The sequence below is a fragment of the Protopterus annectens genome, chromosome 8.part0, assembly GCF_019279795.1.
Source record: "Protopterus annectens isolate FY-2018-M chromosome 8.part0, PAN1.0, whole genome shotgun sequence".
In the NCBI taxonomy this organism is placed as follows: Eukaryota; Metazoa; Chordata; order Ceratodontiformes; family Protopteridae; genus Protopterus; species Protopterus annectens.
Window position 1 is genome coordinate 792,207,491 of NC_056741.1, and position 20,490 is coordinate 792,227,980.

At 39.7% G+C, this 20,490-nt stretch overlaps 1 protein-coding gene across 3 annotated transcripts in view; it reads left to right on the top strand.

The window, feature by feature from the left end:
• Window positions 1-17,766, top strand: part of OTUD5 (OTU deubiquitinase 5) — a 1,783,333-nt gene extending 1,765,567 nt beyond the window's left edge. For all 3 annotated transcript variants that reach the window (XM_044080259.1, XM_044080261.1, XM_044080260.1), the window contains one exon: window positions 17,167-17,766. In XM_044080259.1, coding sequence (XP_043936194.1) covers window positions 17,167-17,288 — 122 coding nt within the window. In that variant the 3' untranslated portion in view covers window positions 17,289-17,766. The remainder of the gene's footprint in view (window positions 1-17,166) is intronic.
• The last annotated feature ends 2,724 nt before the right edge of the window (window positions 17,767-20,490 follow it).

The following is a 20,490-nucleotide window of genomic DNA, read 5'->3' on the forward strand; positions in this document are numbered from 1 at the left end:
AGGACGCTTGGCTCGACACTCTAGATCTAAAAGAGGCCTACCTCCACATTTCTATCAGGGAATCGTGCAGGAAATATCTCTGCTTCAGGGCAGGATCTCAACACTTTCAGTTCTCTGCGCATCCCTTTGGCTTATCTACTGCTCCCAGAATTTTCACAAAATGCATAGCTCTGGCCATTGCCTTTTGCAGACAAAGGAATATTCAGATTTACCCATACTTCAATGACTGCCTTATTCAGGCAGACAGCCAGGAAAAGCTGCTCAAGCTCCTGCACTTTGTAAAGACCCTACTGCCCCCCCTAGGGTACACAGTCAACGAAAAGAAATCCAAACAGGTGCCCACTCAAAGGATAATCTTCCTGGGAGCAAGTTTGGAGACAGCATCCCAGATGACATACATTATAACAGAGAAACACATTTTCCTGACAGCCTACTTCTTTCAACTAGCCACCAGGCCACAGCTATCTGCAAGGAAGATCCTGCCAGCTCTGGGGTTCATGGCATCTTGCATACTACTCATTCCATATGCCAGACTGCATATGAGGAAACTTCAGTGGTACCTAAAGAGCCTTTGGTGCAACATTCTCAAGACCTGGAAACTCTACCTATAATTCCTTGCCTCAGGATTTTCTTTGGTGGGCAACAGCATGCTCCCACAACAAGTGACTGCCCTTCTCCCCACCCCACCCCCGCCACCCAGACTCTCACCACAGACGCATCAGACTACTCTTGAGGTGCACACCTGGACGGCAGGTGTATACAGGGCCAATGGTGTCCACTGCAAATCCCTCTGCACATCAGTCTAAAAGAGATAATGGCTGTGCACCACGCCTTGATAGCTTTCAAACCCCTTCTCTCTCCAGGGGTTCTCCTGATCAAAACAGACACCACCACTGTGGTGTGGTACATTAACAAGCAGGGAGGGACTCACTCCTACCCTCTATACAGACTGGCCATGGCCCTTTGGCTCGCAGCCTCTTCCATGCAACTACACCTGTTAGCACAATACCTACCAGGCTCTCTGAACTCTCTGGCAGACCAATTAAGCAGAAATCTTTTGGACCCACATGAGTGGCAACTCACAGAAGTACCTTCACCCTAATAACTCAGAATTGGGGAACCCCAAAGGTCGACCTCTTTGCCTCTCACACCAACCATCAGCTCAGCAAATTCTGCACCAGGGAGCATCACTATATGCCTTGGAAAGTGGATGCCCTGTCCTTCCCCTGGGTCAATCTATTGGTCTGTGCCCTTCCTCCCCTACCTCTCATCCCCAGGGTACTGCTCAAAATAAGGGAGGAAAAACATAGGACCATTCTTATAGCTCCAGACTGGCCCCAACAACATTGGTACCCCTTGCTGCGCAGCCTGTCCCCACTGCCTCCATGGCATCTTCTTCAGATTCCAAACCTCCTGACCCAGAGGGAAGGTGAATTCATGTATCCCCAATTACAGACACTCAATTTGGCAGCTTGGCTTATTCCATAACCCCGAACCAATCTGCCATCCTCAGTAAACAGGCTCTGGATGCTATCCATGAGGCCAGACATCCTAGCACCAGAAAGTCTTATGCAGATAAATGGAAAAGGTTCTGCACCTTAATCCAGGCTAAGGGAGCCAGTACGGCACAGCCCTCCATCCCTCACATCCTGGATTACTTAGCTGACCTACTACTCAGTGGCACCTCTTTCTCCTCTATAAAAATGCATGCCTCTGCTATTTCTGCTCATTTTCCCACTTAGCAGCCCCTTTTCTCACACCCTTTGATCAAACAGTTCCTCAGAGGGGATAGCAACTTGAGGCCCCCCAGAAGAGCACCAATGCCAGCTTGGGACCTTAACTTTGTCTTGGAAAAGCTCACCCTGCCCCTTTTTGAACCAGCTTCTTCTGCAGAGTTAAAATTTCTCTCCTGGAAGACAGCATTCCTTCTGGCCATTACTTCAGCCAGATGAGCCTCTGAGCTACAAGCACTCATGGCTGTGGAACCCTTCATCATCTTCCATACAGACAGGGAATCCCTCAGAACTAGCCTATCCTTCATGTCCAAGGTGGTGCCCACTGTGGCTCTCAACCATTCCATTCATTTGCCCACCTTCTTTCCTAATCCCCAGAACAAGGGGGGAAGGATTCTTCACTTCCTAGACAGCTCAGATTCTATCTGGACAGGACTAAATCCTTCAGAAAGTCTGATCAATTGCTGGTCAGCTTTGTTACAGGGGCAGAAGGCAAAGCCATCTCCAAACAAACCATTTCCAAATGGATAGCACACTGCATCCATTTCTCCTACAAACAGCATGGAAAGCCTCCCCCCAAGGGGGTTAGGACACACTCCACCAGAGCAGCCTCCACCTCTGCAGCTGTCCTCAGAGGAGTCCCCACCAGGGACATCCTGGAGGCTGCCACCTGGACATCTGTTTACACCTTTACCAAACATTACCACCTGCCTGTTTTCTCCAAATCCAGGGCAAGGCTTGCCTCTGCAGTCTTGCAGGGCATCCTAGCCAGCCCCTAGTTTCCTTGACTGCCTCCACCCATTTCCTCAGCTTTGGGAATGTACCCAAATGTGATGACTGCAACAGTGAAACATGAAGAAAATAGTACAGTTGTGTACATTTACCCTAAATGTAGATGTTCGAGTGTATTCACTGTTGCAGTCCTGATTTCCCTCCCTCCATCACCCTTTATTCTCTTGCTCCTTTTATTGCCATTCTTCCTTGCTGTTCTCCTTTCCTTACAAGGGACATATTGGTATTTATTTTTCACTGGTGGGGTTCTTCCACCAGAACCTGGCCTCCTACTTTGGGGGCTCCTGACAGGTTAGGGGAAGAAAAACTGGTGTAATGGCATTGGCTGCCTTACTTTATACTACTAACGACCTGACGCCAATCTTCAAGCAACAGCAACCGACGCAGAAATACTAAGTCTCTGGTATTAGGGCCGGCCGAGGGCTACCCTGGCAGGGATAACCCAAATGTGATGACTGCAACAGTGAATACACTTGAACACTTACATTTATGGTAAGTGTACACAACTGTACTTTCTACAGTGTCTGCCAGCAGGATGGAAATTGCTGACTTTGTCAGCCTAGCCTCTGAATGTTTCTCACGCAACTAGGCCCCTCCCATTTATGTATAATGCTATGCCATTATTTTGACAGGATACTTGCATTGGAGAAAATGATCACTGGCTACCTTGTTGGCTTTAATGTTTGTTTGGCTACTAGTTCAGCCAGATATGTCAAGTATGTGTTTTCACTGGTGCTGAAATTGTTAAATCTTTCCAATTTCTGCTGTTCAAGGAAGCTGCTTTACAGGTGTTTGCTGCTGCTGTTTGATAAAATTACAATACAGTATGCAAGTGTTGTGTTTGACTGGGTTGGGACATTTAAAACAAAAAGCTATAAAATTTTGAATCTTTCAACCTTCTTGTTTGTAGAGATGTAAATAATAAAGTAATATTGCAAGATGTACAGGGTAGCTCTGTGTCTACCCCAGAGGAGGTTTGAGTCCACTCACAGCCTTGGAGCTGAACCCATTGCCCTAAGGGCTGAGGCTGAGTCTACGAAGACTGAGCATAGAGAAGAGAGATGGAAAGAGTAAGCATAAATGTGATACTGTCAGAGAAGTTTCTCGTGCTCCTGTTCACCAAAAGTCCAATGCAGAAGTTTATTTTCTCGTAACTGTCACTTGTCTCCTTCTGGAGTTTCATGGTTGGCATTGACCTGACAGAATAGTGTTTTTCCCATTTCAGATTCTGAGGTCAGAAATATCTTTCCCAAAGACTATTGTTCACCAGATCTGTCAAGTCTTTTAGGTTCCACTGTGTTATAGTTGACTTAAGATGATGAAGGCCTTTTAGAAGGTTCAGCAGGAAGTTTTCCAGCTGCTGCTTCTCATACCATAGCAGACAATGGTGCTTATTTCCCTTCCTTTTCTACTGATCTTTCCCACTCCTCATAGATTTATAGGCAAGTAATAGGCTAACTGTCCTTGTGGACCTTTTTAAACCTACCTAATTTTCCCCTTTTTATGCTTGAAATAACATATCCCATTTGGTTATAGATTGGCCTTGCCCATCCCATGGTCAATAATTATATATTACCCCTAATTGGATAACTGCTATCATACCATAGATAATTTGAGGGGACCCATGCACTGGATTTAGGAGCTGCCTCTGTCCACTAGTGGTACGGTGGGCAGTCCTGGGATAAATTTTCTGTTTTCCATCCATAGATCTAAGCTGCATTTGAATGTGGGCAGGGATGAACTTTGTTTTATGTAGATGAGCAGTCTGTTCCCAGAGTAGCTGTATCTGCGAGATATACCTGTCCATCCAAACCATTCTGTTGATGTTGCAGAAGTGGTTTAGATCCCTGGATAGAGTATTTCTCATGTCCTTTGACTTGCTGATATGCAGTAAATCCATTAACAATGTGGCAGAGGATGGCTTGCTTGCCAGACACACAGGTTACCTCTTAGTCTGTAGGATACTGAGTATATCGACAGGGTTTGAGACGGTCCATGTAGGATGTCTTGTTTAGGCCTTGTATCCTTTTAGTAAGGTATCTCTTAGTGTTTCTCTTCACTGGTCCCTTTGTCTGCACCAGTTCTAATGAGGTCAGTTACAAACCTTCAAGTGCACAGGTTGACAGATGTCAATTTCACTTGTGGTCTGGCTTGAAGAACTATAGTCTTTAGGTTGGCACCTTTCATGCCAATAATGCCTTTGATGTCGACTGTTCCAGTGATGTTGGGAGTCTTAATGGCTTTAGGACTCTTGGTCATTTTTAGCTCTGACATTTTTGGGGTCATTTCAGATGTTGGGTAGTTCGGCATTGGTGCAGTTAACGTCAAGCTTGGACCTGACAAGTCCATCTTCTCCAATGTCATTGGTTGGGGCATCAGGGGTCAGGCTGAACACCAGTCTTAACACTGACATTGCAGTAGGATTCAATGTCAAGCAGTAAGGTTGGTTCCATCTGCCATTAGTGTGGCGTTGATATTGATCTCAGCAGTGAAAATGCAGGCAATTCTGTTTTTTCCATCCCATGGTTCCTGTACCTTCATTGACCCTGGCCTGAATCTGCGCCTTCAGTGATGCATACTTCTTATCAATAGGACAGAAAGTGAAGAGACTCCCAAGATGGCTGCACATTGAGTAACAGCTTAACTCTAGCTCTCCCAGTGTGAAAACAGAAATTCAACAGAAAAGGCCAGCATACTTCTGTGTTTATGGGTAAATTTCAGTAACTGGCTAGTAAGAGTACTACCCGGATGCCATGAAAAAAGAAATAGAGTACCTGGAAAAAAAATCAGCTACAGAAAGTGAGGAAGAAACCCTGACTGTGGAAAGTTCTACAGCTGTTAAGCAAAAAACAATGCAGTCCTCCAGACATGATTTCCAGTAACCTACATGAAGATATAAGGAAACTGCATACAGACTTGGTTAAAGTAAACAAAACACTGATGGAGCATATCAACACAAACAACAAAAGGCTGGAAAAAATGGAAGAAGCTTTAAACAGATATTTACTTGAGGTGATAAAGCTGCAAAAATCAGAGGTTGAAATGAAGAAAAAGCTGGCTGAATATCAGACTGCTCAGGAGGTGATGTTTCAAAAAATAATAGAATTAAAGGACAGAGCACATAGGGAAAACCTGAAATGTTCAGCTATACCAAAGAAGCTGGAAGAAACATACTGCATTAATTTTATGAAAGCACAAATAAGCAACTGGACTGGTGTTCCACAGCAGGAGTTGTTACTTGAAAGGGCACATCATGTGTATCCTTCAAATCTGGCTGTGAGAAAGCAGTCTAGACCTTTAGTAGTAAAGATGCAATCCTATGAGCAGAAGGAGTTGATTCTGACACAACTGTGGCAGAAGGGCAAAATACTAAAAGTGGGATACGGCAGAGTGTTTGTGAAGATTGATTACTTATTGTACACCAGGCAGAAGAGGAGTAAAATCATTCCACTATTCAGGGGAATGTTGAGATGCAGGTGTGAGATTCAGACTGCTTGTACCCAGGTGTTTTCAATGTATTCTTCCCTGGAGGGAAAAAAAATCATGTTTTGATGAAGTACATACTAAAGAGGAAATACAACCTTTTGTCCAACAAAAACTGAGCTGTGAAAACAGGCAAGAGATTCTGCTTCTTGTTCTGGTAATAAAGGCCACAGAGATGTACTGTACCTGTGAAACCTTTTCCACTGTTTCAATGGAAAATGTTGGAGAGAAGGAAGAGAGCATGAGAGTTGACTTGAAAAATTAGAGAGTATGTTGGAAATGAAGCAGAAACAGGATTTGGAAGATGGAGAATGAATAGTAATAAAACCAGTAACTTAATGTGGGATTACAGTACAATAATTATATTTGTAAAATAGAACCGGAAAATCTGGAAATATTGGACTTTTTCAGAATTTATTGGGCTTGTAGGGGACTCTAAAGTATATGCCCTTCACATCATTAATGATTGGAAAAATGCTTTGGGGAGGGGAAGAGAGGAGAGAAAGTTAACTTTAGGTAAAGAAAACTTTTATTTTCTTAATAGTACTATTTTTGTGATGTATGGTTTTCTTTGCATGGGGATTGTGAATAGGTGATGCTGTGTTTTTTTCCTCCCTTCTGTTGCTGTCCTTGTTCAGTTTTAAGAAATGTAGACACTGCGATGTAAAAAAAATTGGTTAAAAGAGCATGACAAAAGAAAAAATAATGTGCCTTTTCTCATTTTGCATGGGGGATGACTGGATTTAAGGACCTCAGATTGATTTAGTAACAAGTTTTAAGAGAAAGCAAGCAAGTGAAAAAGAATATTTAATATTATGCAGCTTTTTTTCTAGCAAATGAATGTATGCTTAGTAGTAATTCTGTATCTGGCTGTCATGTCTCCATGGCTACAATCTGATAACTGTCTGGTTCTCATGTCTCCATGGAGACAATCTGAGAAAGAGAAATTAGTTACAGTCTGGTGGAGAGTGTTTGGCAGGGAAAGAAAAAAGAAACTGGCTAGGAGATAATTCTCTGAAAGCATTCAGGGGTTTTCCCAGCTGGGAGAGCTGTAAAAGTAAGACAACACCAGTTAGCACTTGGTTAGAAGCACATCTTGCCCCATGCATCTTAGCATAGATAACCTTTCTTTTAGATTAACTCAAATCTGTGACTCAGTTTGGTATATTTGCTCCTATTCGGAGGGAAATTTTTCAATTTTTGCAGATGTGCAAAGTTTTCTGTGTTCGTTTTAAATGAATAGATTTTAGGGGGTATTGTGGGTTTGTTCTTTTTTGTATGACTGCTTTTAGTAAAACAAGATTTATAAGGTAGACAGGCTCAAATATAAAATAGACAGGCTCAAATGGCCATGACAAGAAACAACTGTGTAAAAGTTCAACCTGCCAAACAGTGTATGCATGTAACACAAAAGCCGGAGCTAGACATTTAACAAAAGAAGTGTTGTACATAAAAGGTGGGAATAATAACTTTTCAATAAATCAATTTAACATTGATGCTTTCTGTAATGCTTTTAAATGCCCATGGTCTCAAATGCAAAAATGATACTGAACTATATTAAAAATGTAGAGTGCAAATAGCTATGTTTTAGGAGAAACACTTTGAAAGAACTACACATGTGAATTAGCTAAAGGTTTCCATGGTGGGTAATCAGCGGAGTATCTGGGACAAAGGGAAAAGAGTACTTCTTATATTAATTGCAAGAGGAGCATCAATAGTGATAGAAGAGGATAAAAAAGATAATAATGGCAGATTTTATTCATTGCTGACTCTGAACACTATTCCACTGACTTTATACCCTAAATTGTACACAGTGTAAATTGTAAATATCTGTTAAATTTATTACTATAATGTGAACATATATATATATATATATATATATATATATATATATATACACACACACACATACTGTACTTGCGCTCACTATACAAAAGTACTGTGATCATGTACTTCTACTACAGCCTTGCTTTCACTTAACTGTTAACTTTACTTGAGCATGTTTGTTAAACAATTGTTAAACTTCAGCTACTTTTTACTTATTCACTCTGTAACTTTGTGGAGCTTTTCTCCCCAGGACTCCGCTGAAAATAGACACCTGTTGTCCAGTCGGACTATCCTGGTAAACAAGTGTTAAAATAAATAAGATTTGTAGTGCTAAGGGGCTACTGGCAAGGGAGGAGGATTACACTGTCATGTATTTATATTCCACTTAAAACTGCTGTAATGGAGCTTAAGAAAATTCTGGGAGAAGTTATCAGTTTTCAGCAAGGAATATTACTTGTAGCTGGGCATTGGAATTTGATTTGCAGCAGTGAAGACGTGTCTGGGGTGGCTCAGAAGAGCAAGTATAACAAAGGAGGGTATATTTTTGAAGAAGTTTATGAAAATATTTGGCATAGAAGATGTGACTTCAGTAATAGGAGTTTGGAGTGACTTTACACATTATTCCCCAAGATATAAAAACTGGGCTAGGGCTAGACTAGACAATTTACATTTCACAGGACATTTAATTAAAGGGCTTGATACGCACCCAATAACTATTTGAGATCATGCTTCAATAATAACTAAAATAAAAACACAGGGTAATGAAATAAAAATGAGACACTGGCACTTTCCTGCCTGTCTGTTGAAGAGAGAGGAATTAAAGGAATGGGTAGTGGAGATTATTCAGGAGCTGTTCGACAAGATAGAAATTACTTCTGAAAATATAGCTAGGGAGTGGGATAAAATTAAGGTGGAGTTTAAAAATAGGGTGGAAATAAGAAAGGGAGCTATGGTTATGAAGTAATTATTTAGAGGGACTGACAAGTATTGCAGAATAGGGGAATCTCACAGAACAAGAAGAGGATCAACTGCAGAATGCTAAGCAGTAAATAAGGGATTAACTTGATAATTGAGTTTAGAAAGATTGTTGTTAAGCAACTGTTTTTGATAACACTGAGCACAAACACTTTAGCACAATGACTTGGGCAACAGAAAGTAGAAAGGGCTGTCGCCAAGCTTAGGGAGCCTATAGCAAGGAAGGTAAAAGATCTTGTAGAGGTATTAGAAATATTTCATAAATTCTATGAAAATCTGTATAAAGCAGAGAAATATGGAAATCAAGAAAAGATGCAAATAGGAATGATTATGGAAGAATTAAACATGCCAAGGTTAGAGGTAGACGAGGCTCAATTACTAATACAAATGGGAATGATTATGGGAGAATTAAACACGCCAAGGTTAGAGGTAGATGAGGCTCAATTACTAACAGGATAGGAGGAGATGAGATAAAACTGTGATGTATAACCTGTATACAGGAAAGTCCCCAGGAATAGATGTTATTCCTGTGGATGTTTGGAAGCTAGGAGAGGAAAGGCCAATAAAGATCTGGAAGGTTTTGTTTAACAGTGTTGTAAGAGGAGTAGTAGCACCAACATCATGGAAGAAAGCAGTGGTAGCTCTAATACCTAAAGAGGGTAAAAATCCATCAGATCCAGCTTTCATACAGGCCCATTTCAATACTAAACCATGATTATAAAGTGTCCACGTCTGTAATGGCTAAAACAATTGCAAAGGTAATGCCAAAATCAATAGATATGGATCTTTGTGGTTTTTTGGAGGGAAGGCAAACATTTGACAACATTAACAGAACATTGATTATCCGGAGGGAAGTAGAATGTAAGAAAATACCATTGTTGTTGGTGGGTCTTGATGCACAGAAAGTATTTGACAGAGTAAGCCGTGACTTTATGAGCAGGGTAGTAGAAGCATTTGAATTTCCTGAAAAAAATTACAAGGTTGATTAGGAGGATATACAAGGGATTGGAGGCAAAAATTAATGTTGTTGGGGTCCTCTCTGATAATTTCTGCTTGAGCAGAGGACCCAGGCAAGGGTATCCTCTTTCCCCTTTGTTGTTTGCATTACATTTAGAACCACTGGCAAAAAAAATAAGGCACTCAGAAATTCAAGCATATAATTGGTATGGTAGTCAAGAAAAGCTGCCTCTGCTTGCAGATAATATTATTTTATACCTGACAAAACCAAAAAGAAACATTACAGTGTTGTGGAACATTTAGAGACAGTTTGAGATCTTTTTGGAATACAAAATGAATGAAGCTAAAACAAAGGCAGTAGCGGTAATTTGTGTGCCCACATGTGCATTGGTTCAACAGTATCCATATTTATGAGAACATGGTAAAATTAAGTATTTAGGAGTATGGATTAAAATTATTTTGGTGTGACAGCTATGGATATGTGGGAAGAGACTAAACATAAGATAGTATACAAAATGAAAAAATGGAAGCTTTGTTATATGGATATGGGTAGTGAGATACAAGCAGTTAAAATGTTTTTAGTCCCATTAGTCTTGTATGGAGGTCAGGCATATTTTTATCAAACAGAAAAGTTGTGGATAGCAATTAATAAAGAGCTGAAGGAGTTTATCTGGGAGGGGAAGATGGCAAGAGTCAAGTGGGATAAGCTGACTCTTCCAGTAGAACAGGGCAGATTGGGATTTCCTGATTTGAGGGGGTATTATAGGGCTACACAGTCAAGATTCCTGTACCTATCACAAGCAGAAAACTATAATCCAAAGTGGAAAGGGATGATGATGAAATGGGGTTGTGGTGCTCAAGAAATAAGGAGACACTGGGATTTTGAATGCAGGCCTTTGAGGAGAATGGCAATAATCATACAGAATATTATCTGTAAAGTAGCAGAAAGTATCCTAAAGAACTAAGTCAACCCGGGAATGGAGGTTCTGCAGATAGGGATGACTGCAATTGGGGATGTAGACAATAGGCAAGAGAGGCCTGGAATTTATTGGAGAAAACTGGCAAAGGAGCCAAGGTATTGGGAGCAAATAACTAGAGGGAAAGGTGATGGAATGGGAAGATGCCAAGAAATTATTTGGATTGCTAGTTAGGCATTGCCTTCCCTATACAGGATTGATATCGGAGTATAGGTGGAGAGAAAGAAATGGGGGGAGCTAAATGAAAGACCAGCACTGGTAGAGTTTTTAGAATCTAGAACAGAAGCTGCCATTAAAAAAGGAATAATTATTAGAGCATAAAATATTGCATGATAACTATAAGAATCAATCAGAGGAGGTGAGAAAGGATTGAGAAGAGAGAGTGAATAAGCAATTCACAACGACAATGTTGGATATATGTACGTCTCACAAATAATCCAAAAAAAATCTAGATGATTTAGGATTTTTGCTTGGAAATGTTTGCATAGATATTTTCATATCCCATGTAGACTCCAGAGAATGTTTCTTCAGTTAGACTGCATATGTTGCAAATGTGACTGGGAAGAAAGAGGTAATTGGGAACATATTTTCTAGGAGTGCGATGAGTTGGCGGACTTTAAAAATTCCCTGGGGGATTCACTGTCTGAGATGCTGGGTGGGCAGATTGGTGTAATGAGAGAGATGATTTTTCTGAGCTGTGATAGACCATTGGAATTCCCTAGACATGGTAAGGCCTTGCTGAGTCTAATTATTGTGGCTGACAAAAAGCATTTACTAGAAAATGGAAATAAAAATATAATCCAACTATACTAGAAGTAGTAAATATAGTAACGGAGATAAAACTGGAATCGAGATCTTAAGAAAAGGGTAGGAGCAAACTATATAAGAAAAATGGGAATTGTGAGAACAGTACAAACGGGAGGAATGAGGTTTAAAAGAAGACAGGACTTAAATGAGCTGTGTAATGTTTGACTGAAAATGGTTGGGTATATATAATGTATGCATCTGGGCGTGTCAGTATGGTTTGTGATGTAAAATGCTTGCATTTAGGATTGTGTTGGTATGTTTATTCATTTATATAAATGTATGATTGCCCAAGTGATGGTTTAATAAAGATGCTTCTTGTTTAAAAAAAAAAGACAGGAATTGAATAATTTATGTAATATTGTTTAGGTTGTATGATATTTAGCAGTATATGTGAAGTATAATGTTTATAAATGTGAACTTAATATAGTTTAATTACTTTTATATAAATGTAAATTTGCCTGTGTGTTTGTCACAAGTGATAATTCAATAATGGTGTTTAAAAAAATAGGGCAGAAAGTGAGGGGCATTTGTGGGATTTACCAGCGGTATCTGAACTAGCAAAGGCATCTTCCTTGCCCTCAGACCCAAGAATATGTACAAGATGAGGAACCTGGACTTTTTCCTGAATTCCACTCCTCCGTTATCAATAATGTAGATGCCATTGATTCCCTGACATCCTGCAGATTACCCCAGTTTCAAGGAGGTCCTGGAAATCATGCAGCAGAGTGGAGAATGGTCTATAGCCCATGCACTTTCTCCTGAAAATATTGTTTTTTAGGTGCTCCAACCATCCTACTTGAGTAATCTTCTAAAGTGAGCAAGACTATATACATTTTAGTCAAGACTGCATTGGAAGCATGTGGTATTGTGGCATCTGTTTCATGGATGTCATTCAAAAATCCTCCTATTCCTAAAGATTGCATTTGCTGGACTGAAACTTCAGACTTGCCCATGAGCCCCTTAAGACTTCTGCTTTCCAGATTCATGGTATCCATCAGTCAAGTAGAATGCAAAGAGAGGGAGAGAGAAGGTCAGTTTAGGGAAGCATATAGGTTCATAGGTGTGTACTAGGCTAATGGTCCTGGAGCCTTTACAAGCCTAGCCCAAAAATATAGCCCAGGCACCATGCCACCTGATGTTAGTTCACAATGCCCCTATCCAGTAGGGCAACTGGAGTGATTCCTCGGGTGAACTTTGTTACCCATCCACTCATCAAGATTTCTCTTGAAAAGAGCCAGCGAGGTGCTCTGCTTGACATGAAGGGAAAGCTTATTCCAGAGTATAGGCAGCTTTTGGGAGAAAACCTGTCTCTCCAGCATGTTCTGTTAATTGTGGTAATGAGGTTGTGATCTTTGGAGCGTGTGGCTCAGGGGGATTGGGATTTCTTTAGGTGTAGCATTTCATGTAGGGCTGGGTCGGACATGGCTTTGTAAGTCAAGCAGAGATCACCTCTATGTAGCTAAGAGACTGAGAACAGCTGAAGTTTCTTGAGTCTGTCCATGTAGGACATGTATTTAAGACCTAGGATCCTTTTTGTGAGGTACTTTTGTGGCCTCTCCAGCTGTTTTAGGTGTCTGGTCAGGTAAATGCCAAGTGTGATGTTATATTCGATGATGAGGGATGAGTAGAGAGGGATGATTCCAGATGTACACTAAAGGCAGTAAACTGTTGCATAATGATATTCATCATTAGTTCATACTGCTGCAGTAGATTTGGCTGCCTAAGATACAACAGCCAGCTAGCTTCCGAAGTGTAAGGGCACCTTCCATGCAACCAAGCAATTAACAGCTCAAGCAGTGCTGAAGAAAATCAGTTGTCTGGGTGGCAAGCCATTTAAAGCATTCCTACCGCTAAAGAGTGCCCTTCTTGCAGGCTTTCTAAGATTGATGGTTGGCTAGTATTTCTCCATTGCTGGGTAGATATGTTCCCTTTGGAGAGGGATACATCCACAATTAATTTGTGGCTAATCAGTACTTTTCTGTCACAAACTGTGTATCTTTTGCTATGAATTGCAATTTTTTGGACTGCCATGTGACTTTTCTGTTAGTTAAAAAAAGTGTGGTTCTTTTTATGTTGGTGTAACCTTTTATTTTTCTAAGGTGTGCTCAAAATTGTATTGATAAAAACTTTAGAAATTGTTTTTAGGGGCTAGGGCAAGCTGCAAAATGAAGAAAAGTTATAGACAACATCAGCCGCCGATTGGTAACCCTGCAGTGGCCATTTCTGATTCCTCAGGCCACTTATCTTCCTTTGTGTCCTCCAGTGTAGTCCCTTCAGCCACCATTGACCGTGACACACGCTCTGCAGATGTTGGAATTGTCCTTGTTGGGCATGGGAGAACCACTCCTCAGTCTCAGAGAAAAGACCGGGGAATGCTTCTCTACCTAGCTGGACTAGGATGCCTGCTCCCCATAATGATGTCCCTGACATGAGTTGGTTTGCTTCTGTGGAGATTCCTGTCAAAAAGAAGCAGAGGGTTAAAACACTTGGGCTTAATTCATAATAGATAACAGAAAGATAATAGGTCTTATTCTGGATCTCCTGATAACAGAAAGTGGAATTCTTCACTTTCTGAAGATTCCCAATCCGATGAAGAGGGAACTGATTGTAAGGGAGACAATTATTTTTTTCCTCCTCCTCAGACTTTTGATCCTGAAGAGAGTCTTTCCCCTGATTTTTCCTTTGAAGAATTCTTTTTTTTAAACCATACTTAGGGCGAATAAGAACATAAAGGCATGACAATGTCTTTCAAAAAAATTATGATTTATTACAACTGGAATTTATTTAACCAGTTGCTATTATCCTGTTCTTCCAGCTTTGAAGAATGTTTTTTTATTGGAGACTGCAACATGACAGACAGCTGGCCTACAGCCCTAAGAAGGCAGATTGTATAAGGTTCTGTAGTTTTAGAAATTTTTATTTTCTAATCTCAAGTCTGACCTTGCAGTAATTTATGCCAAATCTTTCTGCGGTTAATCTTGCAGTAAGTGCTAATCCCCTCCCCTTGACAAGGATGAGAAAGCTTTTGATAGATTTGGAAAAAAGTGTATACCTATCTCTTACATTTGGAATTTTTTAACTGTCAAGCTCGTGTTAAAGTTTTTCCTTCAAACTTTTGAAAATGTGAGGAACACTACTATCACTTTTCCTTATTTTGAGGGCAAAACTTCTCTAATTTCTCTTATTGGTTTGTTTCTCAAGTAACCAAATATTCTTTGAAGTGTGTTTGACTCTGATTATGCCTCTTCCACGGTAGCAGCTAAAGGGTCTGTTATGAGAAGATTTGCATGGTTACGTTCCCAAAAGGTCAGTGAGTTAATGGTCAGGTAACCATTTAGCTTTTTCTTAATAGTTTTACAGTTGTGGTCATTTTTCTGTGGTGGTGGGGTGGGGGTGGGGGGGCAGTGATAAACCGGCATGTAGAGTTTGAGATGGTTTGAGTCATGGAGGTATTTCTTTTTAAAGCTCCTGCATTTAGAGGAAGATCATATTCTAGGTGAGTTAGCAAGATGCCCCTTGCCTGAGGCTGTCTTGTGGATCTGGAAAGAAATGGAGAGAGTCTTTTAGCCCAGCACAAATGAGTTAATCTTTTGGCATGTATCATCAAGATGGAGATAGTAGTTGAGTTGGTCCATCCAAATTCTGATATTTGAAGGCATTAACATTTTCTGTTTGATTATTTAGGTGATCAAAGATTTGCAGTGGTTGCTGTTTGTACAGGTTTTGACCCATACCAAAGATTGGTTTTGTTTTGCAGAAGTTTAGTACCATTTTATTGGTAATCTATAGAATATGGTAATGGAAGTCTGATGCAGTTCTTGTACTGAAGAGAGAGTGATTAGAGTAGAATAAAACCATTTCATCAGTGTATAGCAAAGGTCAATAAAAATGGTCCCAGTAAGTAAACCTTTGTCCTTTTCTAAGAGAATGTTGTCATTGAGAATTCAGAGAGTTGAGACTGTGCTATAACCAGACCAGGGGGAAGGCAGGTGTTATTTCACTGATGTATCAATAGATATGTGTATGAACTAGTTTTTCAAAAATGTTGCCTAAGGTTGGAAGTATATAAATAAGGCAGGAGTTAAAGTTTTACTGGGTTCGATTTTTTTTTTGGGGGGGGGGGTGCAGAAGATCTACAGTAGCTGTTTTCCAAATATTATGCATAATGTTTTGTGTTATGCACAATTTGTCAATGTCTTGGTCTTATCAAGTTTTATTTGTTCTGGAATAGGCAGTGTGTGTTTAATTCTGATTGTCTTGAAGCAATGTAAGGGAGTGAATGGTGGAGATAAAGGGGTGGTAGAGGGATACTGTGTCTTGTTGCTGCACCACCTGTGCTAGCAGGAGTGTATCAGATGAATGTGCCGAGACTAGCTGCAAACTGGTAGTCAAACCAAGAAGTAATTGCTTAATACATTTTAAAGGAAGTGCCCTCTTAAAATGTTGTGTGAGCTTTGTCAGCTATAGCATAGAGAAATAGAGCTCTTCAGCTTAAATAGAGGGGAAAAAGTAGGTGTTGGTTGAAGTGGAAAGGATGTCCCATGTGCAGGCAGAAGCCAACAGAACACTCCACACTAAAATTGGGTGACTGAATGTATTTAAGTATCTATTACATGTTTGGGGCAGTTGTATGCAGCCCAAGGCCTCAGGTTGTAGACTTTTATTCTAATAGGTAGAAAGATTCTTTGGAGTAGCTCCTTCAAGGATGTCGAACTTTAGTAAGTGTAGTACACCTTATTGTTTTGTGCTTGTTTATCTGCTTTGTAACATTTGGAAACAAAACACAAATGAGACAAAGCTGGTCCTGAGAAGAACTTAAGGTTGTAGACCTGTGTAGCCACAGGATTAACCAGTCTCCTTTATCCTCGGGGGAGCCATGGCAGATAAACCACTTGCAGAAGGAAGTTAAAAAAGGAATGCCAGTGCATAAAGATTCAAGTTAGAGCAGTGTTTAATGAGTGCGCTGCACTCTATTGAAGTTAAAAATCCTTTTGTTGTGGAAATGGATGAGAGCTCCATTACATTCAAACAAAACATACAAACATTTAACTTGTATACACTGGTTAACAATGGGTTTGGGGATGTACCAAGAGTGTAGTGGCTTCTCACTGTCTGGAAGCTCGCCTATTTAGGATTGGTCAGGAAGTCTTGTCTTTTATTTGCATATCAGGTAATTCTAACCAGTAAGGCGTGAGCTTAGCTAGTGTACCAGACATGGTGACAAACCCCTCTAAATCTTTGCAAGCGGCATAGTGTGTCTTGTACACTAACTATGCTCACTCCTTATTAGTCTGCTTCCTCCTGTTTGGGTGGCTCCCAGGTCTTGGTAACATTTGAAAGACTTCTGTTATACCTGTGTTAATAGCCTTACTATTTGAGAAAATAGCAAATTCTGTGACTCTGTGCTTATTATACTTGGCTAATGTAGGTGTTTTGTAAAGCTGCTTAATGTTTCACGACTTTGTGGAATGAAGTGCCAGAAATCTTTGAAATCAACGGTTGGTATGCTATAGTAAGCTTAGCCACACCTGTATACAGCCATTATGTGGTGCTCTTTTCTTTTGTAAGAAACACCAAAAAGGTCACATTTTAAAATGTCTTTATCTGCATCTTAGGTCTACATGGCTGGGAAGATGATGAAATTCTGGCATCTGTGCTGGCCGTTTCACAACAGGAATATCTGGATAGTATGAAGAAAAATGCTGTGCACAGAGAGTCTTCACCTGACAAGAGTTGATATTAAAAAAAAAAAAACATTGTAATAGTAAAAAAAATTGCCCCATTATCATGAAAACCTATATATTTTGCCTCTTGACCCTCGTTTTTTTCATTACTGTTATTTTTTTTTTCTCTCCCCTTCCCCTGTACACAGTACTAGCCACAGTGGACTTACTTAGGTGCATGTTTGATAAAAACAAAATAATAATAATAATGTCATACTTTACTTATTGATTCTTTAGTAATATATTTTTTTCCTTTTTCTTTGAAACAGAACAGTACTTGTTTCACAGAATAAAAATAAAACAACCAAGCGTGAAGAAATTTGTTTAAAAAATTGTTTGGGAGGTCTGCCTTTTTAAACTATGCGCACAAGATACAAGGACTCTTTATTTTCTTTTAATTTTTTAAATTTTTTATTGCAAAGTTGTGTTCTTGCATTTAACGTTTTCTTTGAAAATTTCAGAGAGCTCATTAAATGTTTATCTTGATATAAATATTGGCTTATTCTATCTGTTCAAGCTTAAGTGTATAGTGACCATATTGTAGGATTATTATGGTAGCAGCACAAGGGTGGTCTCCTGCATGTCAAAGAGATTCTGCTCAGCAGACGCAGAAGGTTGTGATTACCTGTAGTAGCAAGAGCAGTATCCACTTGTATAAGTGGTTAGGTCATTACTGTTATTGTAGTGGGTTTTTTGACAAGCTGCTTGACCTGTACCCTTGTTTTAAACTGGCTGTTAACATCTCATTCTAAACCAGAATAAAGGACAACTTTCCATTCTTCGTGCAGTTCACTATCTGACCTCAGGCTGTTATTTATGGTAAGCATCAGAAGTTTTACTCCTATCTGTGTTCCTGTTATCCATTTGTTAAAATGTCATGCACAATCCTTCTGAGGCCACCATTTTAGAAAAGCTGAGGTAGCAGCTTTGTTATGATGTACAGTTCCAGTGTGTCTGTACAGTTAAATTTTAATTCTGGAATCCGTGGTTCTCCTTAACTTAGTACAGTAGCCATAATTCTCAACCTCTTAGTGAAAGAAATCTGGACAATGACTAAAATAATGGGGGACAAAGGCCCAAAATTGTGATAGATTTTAAATGTTGCTAGAAAGTTGATAAAATAACCATGCATAGAATACAGTAGAGAGTTAATTATCCAAAACGTCAGTTATCAGAACCAGCCTTCTGAAGTTTTTGAGTAGGAAAAATCATAGTCTGAATATGAAAACATTATATGTATTCGCTTGAGCATGTAGCCAGCTAGTGTGTGAAAAATATTCTTTATTGTCCACTGGAATTGATGAATGGTTGAAAAGTATATTCCTGCATGCAGAAAAAGCAAGATTTTTTAAAGTTTTTTTTATCAAATTCAGTTATATGTTTGATGGTCCGAATTACCCTAGGTCCCAATTTGTTCGAATAATCGACCTTCTACTGCATGATTTGTATTAGCATGTATTGTTTAAAGGGTATAAAGTCTGAAACTCAAATGTGTGTCACTATTTATCAACTTCAGCCCTCAGTGATTTGCCAGAAAACAACATATTTTATGAGGAACAGACCAAAAATATGAGGCAGAAATATGGACTTTCTAGGAAAAATCTGAACAGTTGTTAGGTATGATAGTTAGCTGTCTTTTAGAACTATTTGAACTCTAGAAAGAGAAAAAATGTTGACATCTCTCTTAAAGTTGATAATTTCCCATTCTAAAATTAGTAGTAATTTGTTTGTGTCTGTTTCACTAGGAAAGATGAAATAAAAATGTTATTTTAATATGATACATGCTTTGCTCCTGACAAATAAGTTGTGTCTTTCGCTTTTCCCGATTAGGGGTCGCCACAGTGGAACTTCGGTCCGCTAATGATTGGCAGTTGATTTTTATATGCCGAGTTGCCAACCCTGACGCTCAACCTTCAACGAAGGTACGCCCATTCACGCATGTCTCCACGCAGAAGACGCTCCAGCTGAGAATCGAACCGGACAGCGTCTTACTGTGAGGCGACAACGCTATCGCAGCACCACCACTGTGCTCCTGGCAAAGAAGTACTGTTCTGTATTTGAGGGAGTTATTTATTGTGGTTTAATCTGTTTTTAAGTTTGGATAATTTTGCTGTCATATCAAACAGCAGTTTATTGAGCCCTTTGAACTGTTCTGCAGAACTACTTTTATCGGAGGACATTTGCATCCCCAAGATACAACAAACTGAGTCAACCATGATGAAGTGGGAGCTGCAGTAGACAGGCCATTTGATTTTCACTTTTTCACTGCAGTGGAATGATTTTTGTTGTACTTGAAATGACACTGAGGTCAATGCAAACTCATTTGATATTAAACCTTAATGCTTTTCCTTTCAAATTAAGTCTGATGATAGCTGTGGGTTTTATTCCCTCCTCATTTGTGTAATATGCCATGCTTGGTAATTTGGTGTGGGGTGTTTCTTGCTCTTTCGACTACAGTACCTCTAATATTGGAAGGGAGATAAATGTTTGTGAGCTGCATTTGTTTGTAGTCTGCCAGTTATCACAGAGGATTAAGGCTGTTAGCTGTTTACAAGCTACCTCTGTAGTACAACGTTGAGAGTATGTTGGCTTTAGTTTGCATACTGTGTGACTGTGAGCAAGCCACTTAACTAGATAGTGCTCTGTGGCAATTGGGAATTGGGCTATTCTCAGTGGTCTTCTGGTCTGCAATCATAACAAATTGCCTATGAACATTTTGTTAAAAAATACTGGGTAATTCATATTCCTAATGTTGTATTTTTTAGTGAAACCTTGCTAATTAACTCATCCTAGTTTTATTGCAAAAATATGCTAGAACTCATACTGAGGGAGGGTTAAGGGAAGAGCAACTTGGTGGTATGAGAGAGGAAAAGGAGTGTCAGTCAACATTTTGAGCCCTTGATAATGGTTTACTACAGAAAAATAAAAGAGATGTGGTAGGGAGAGAATAAATTAATAAGATGGGTATCATTTAGGCTGGTGTTCTGTTTTCACATTGGAAGTTATTCATCTGATGGGTAGCCATGCTACCCTCCCCAGTTAGGTACAGATCCTGCCCACCATTATTTATAATTCATAAGACCATCTGTTGAATTTAAGAAATAGTCCTACTTTTTCCGAAATACCACTTTATCTTGTACGTAGTGATAATTTTCTGCCACTTTTTGTTACATATAGTGTCCTGAGAGACAGTCCAACCATATAGCAGTCAGATGT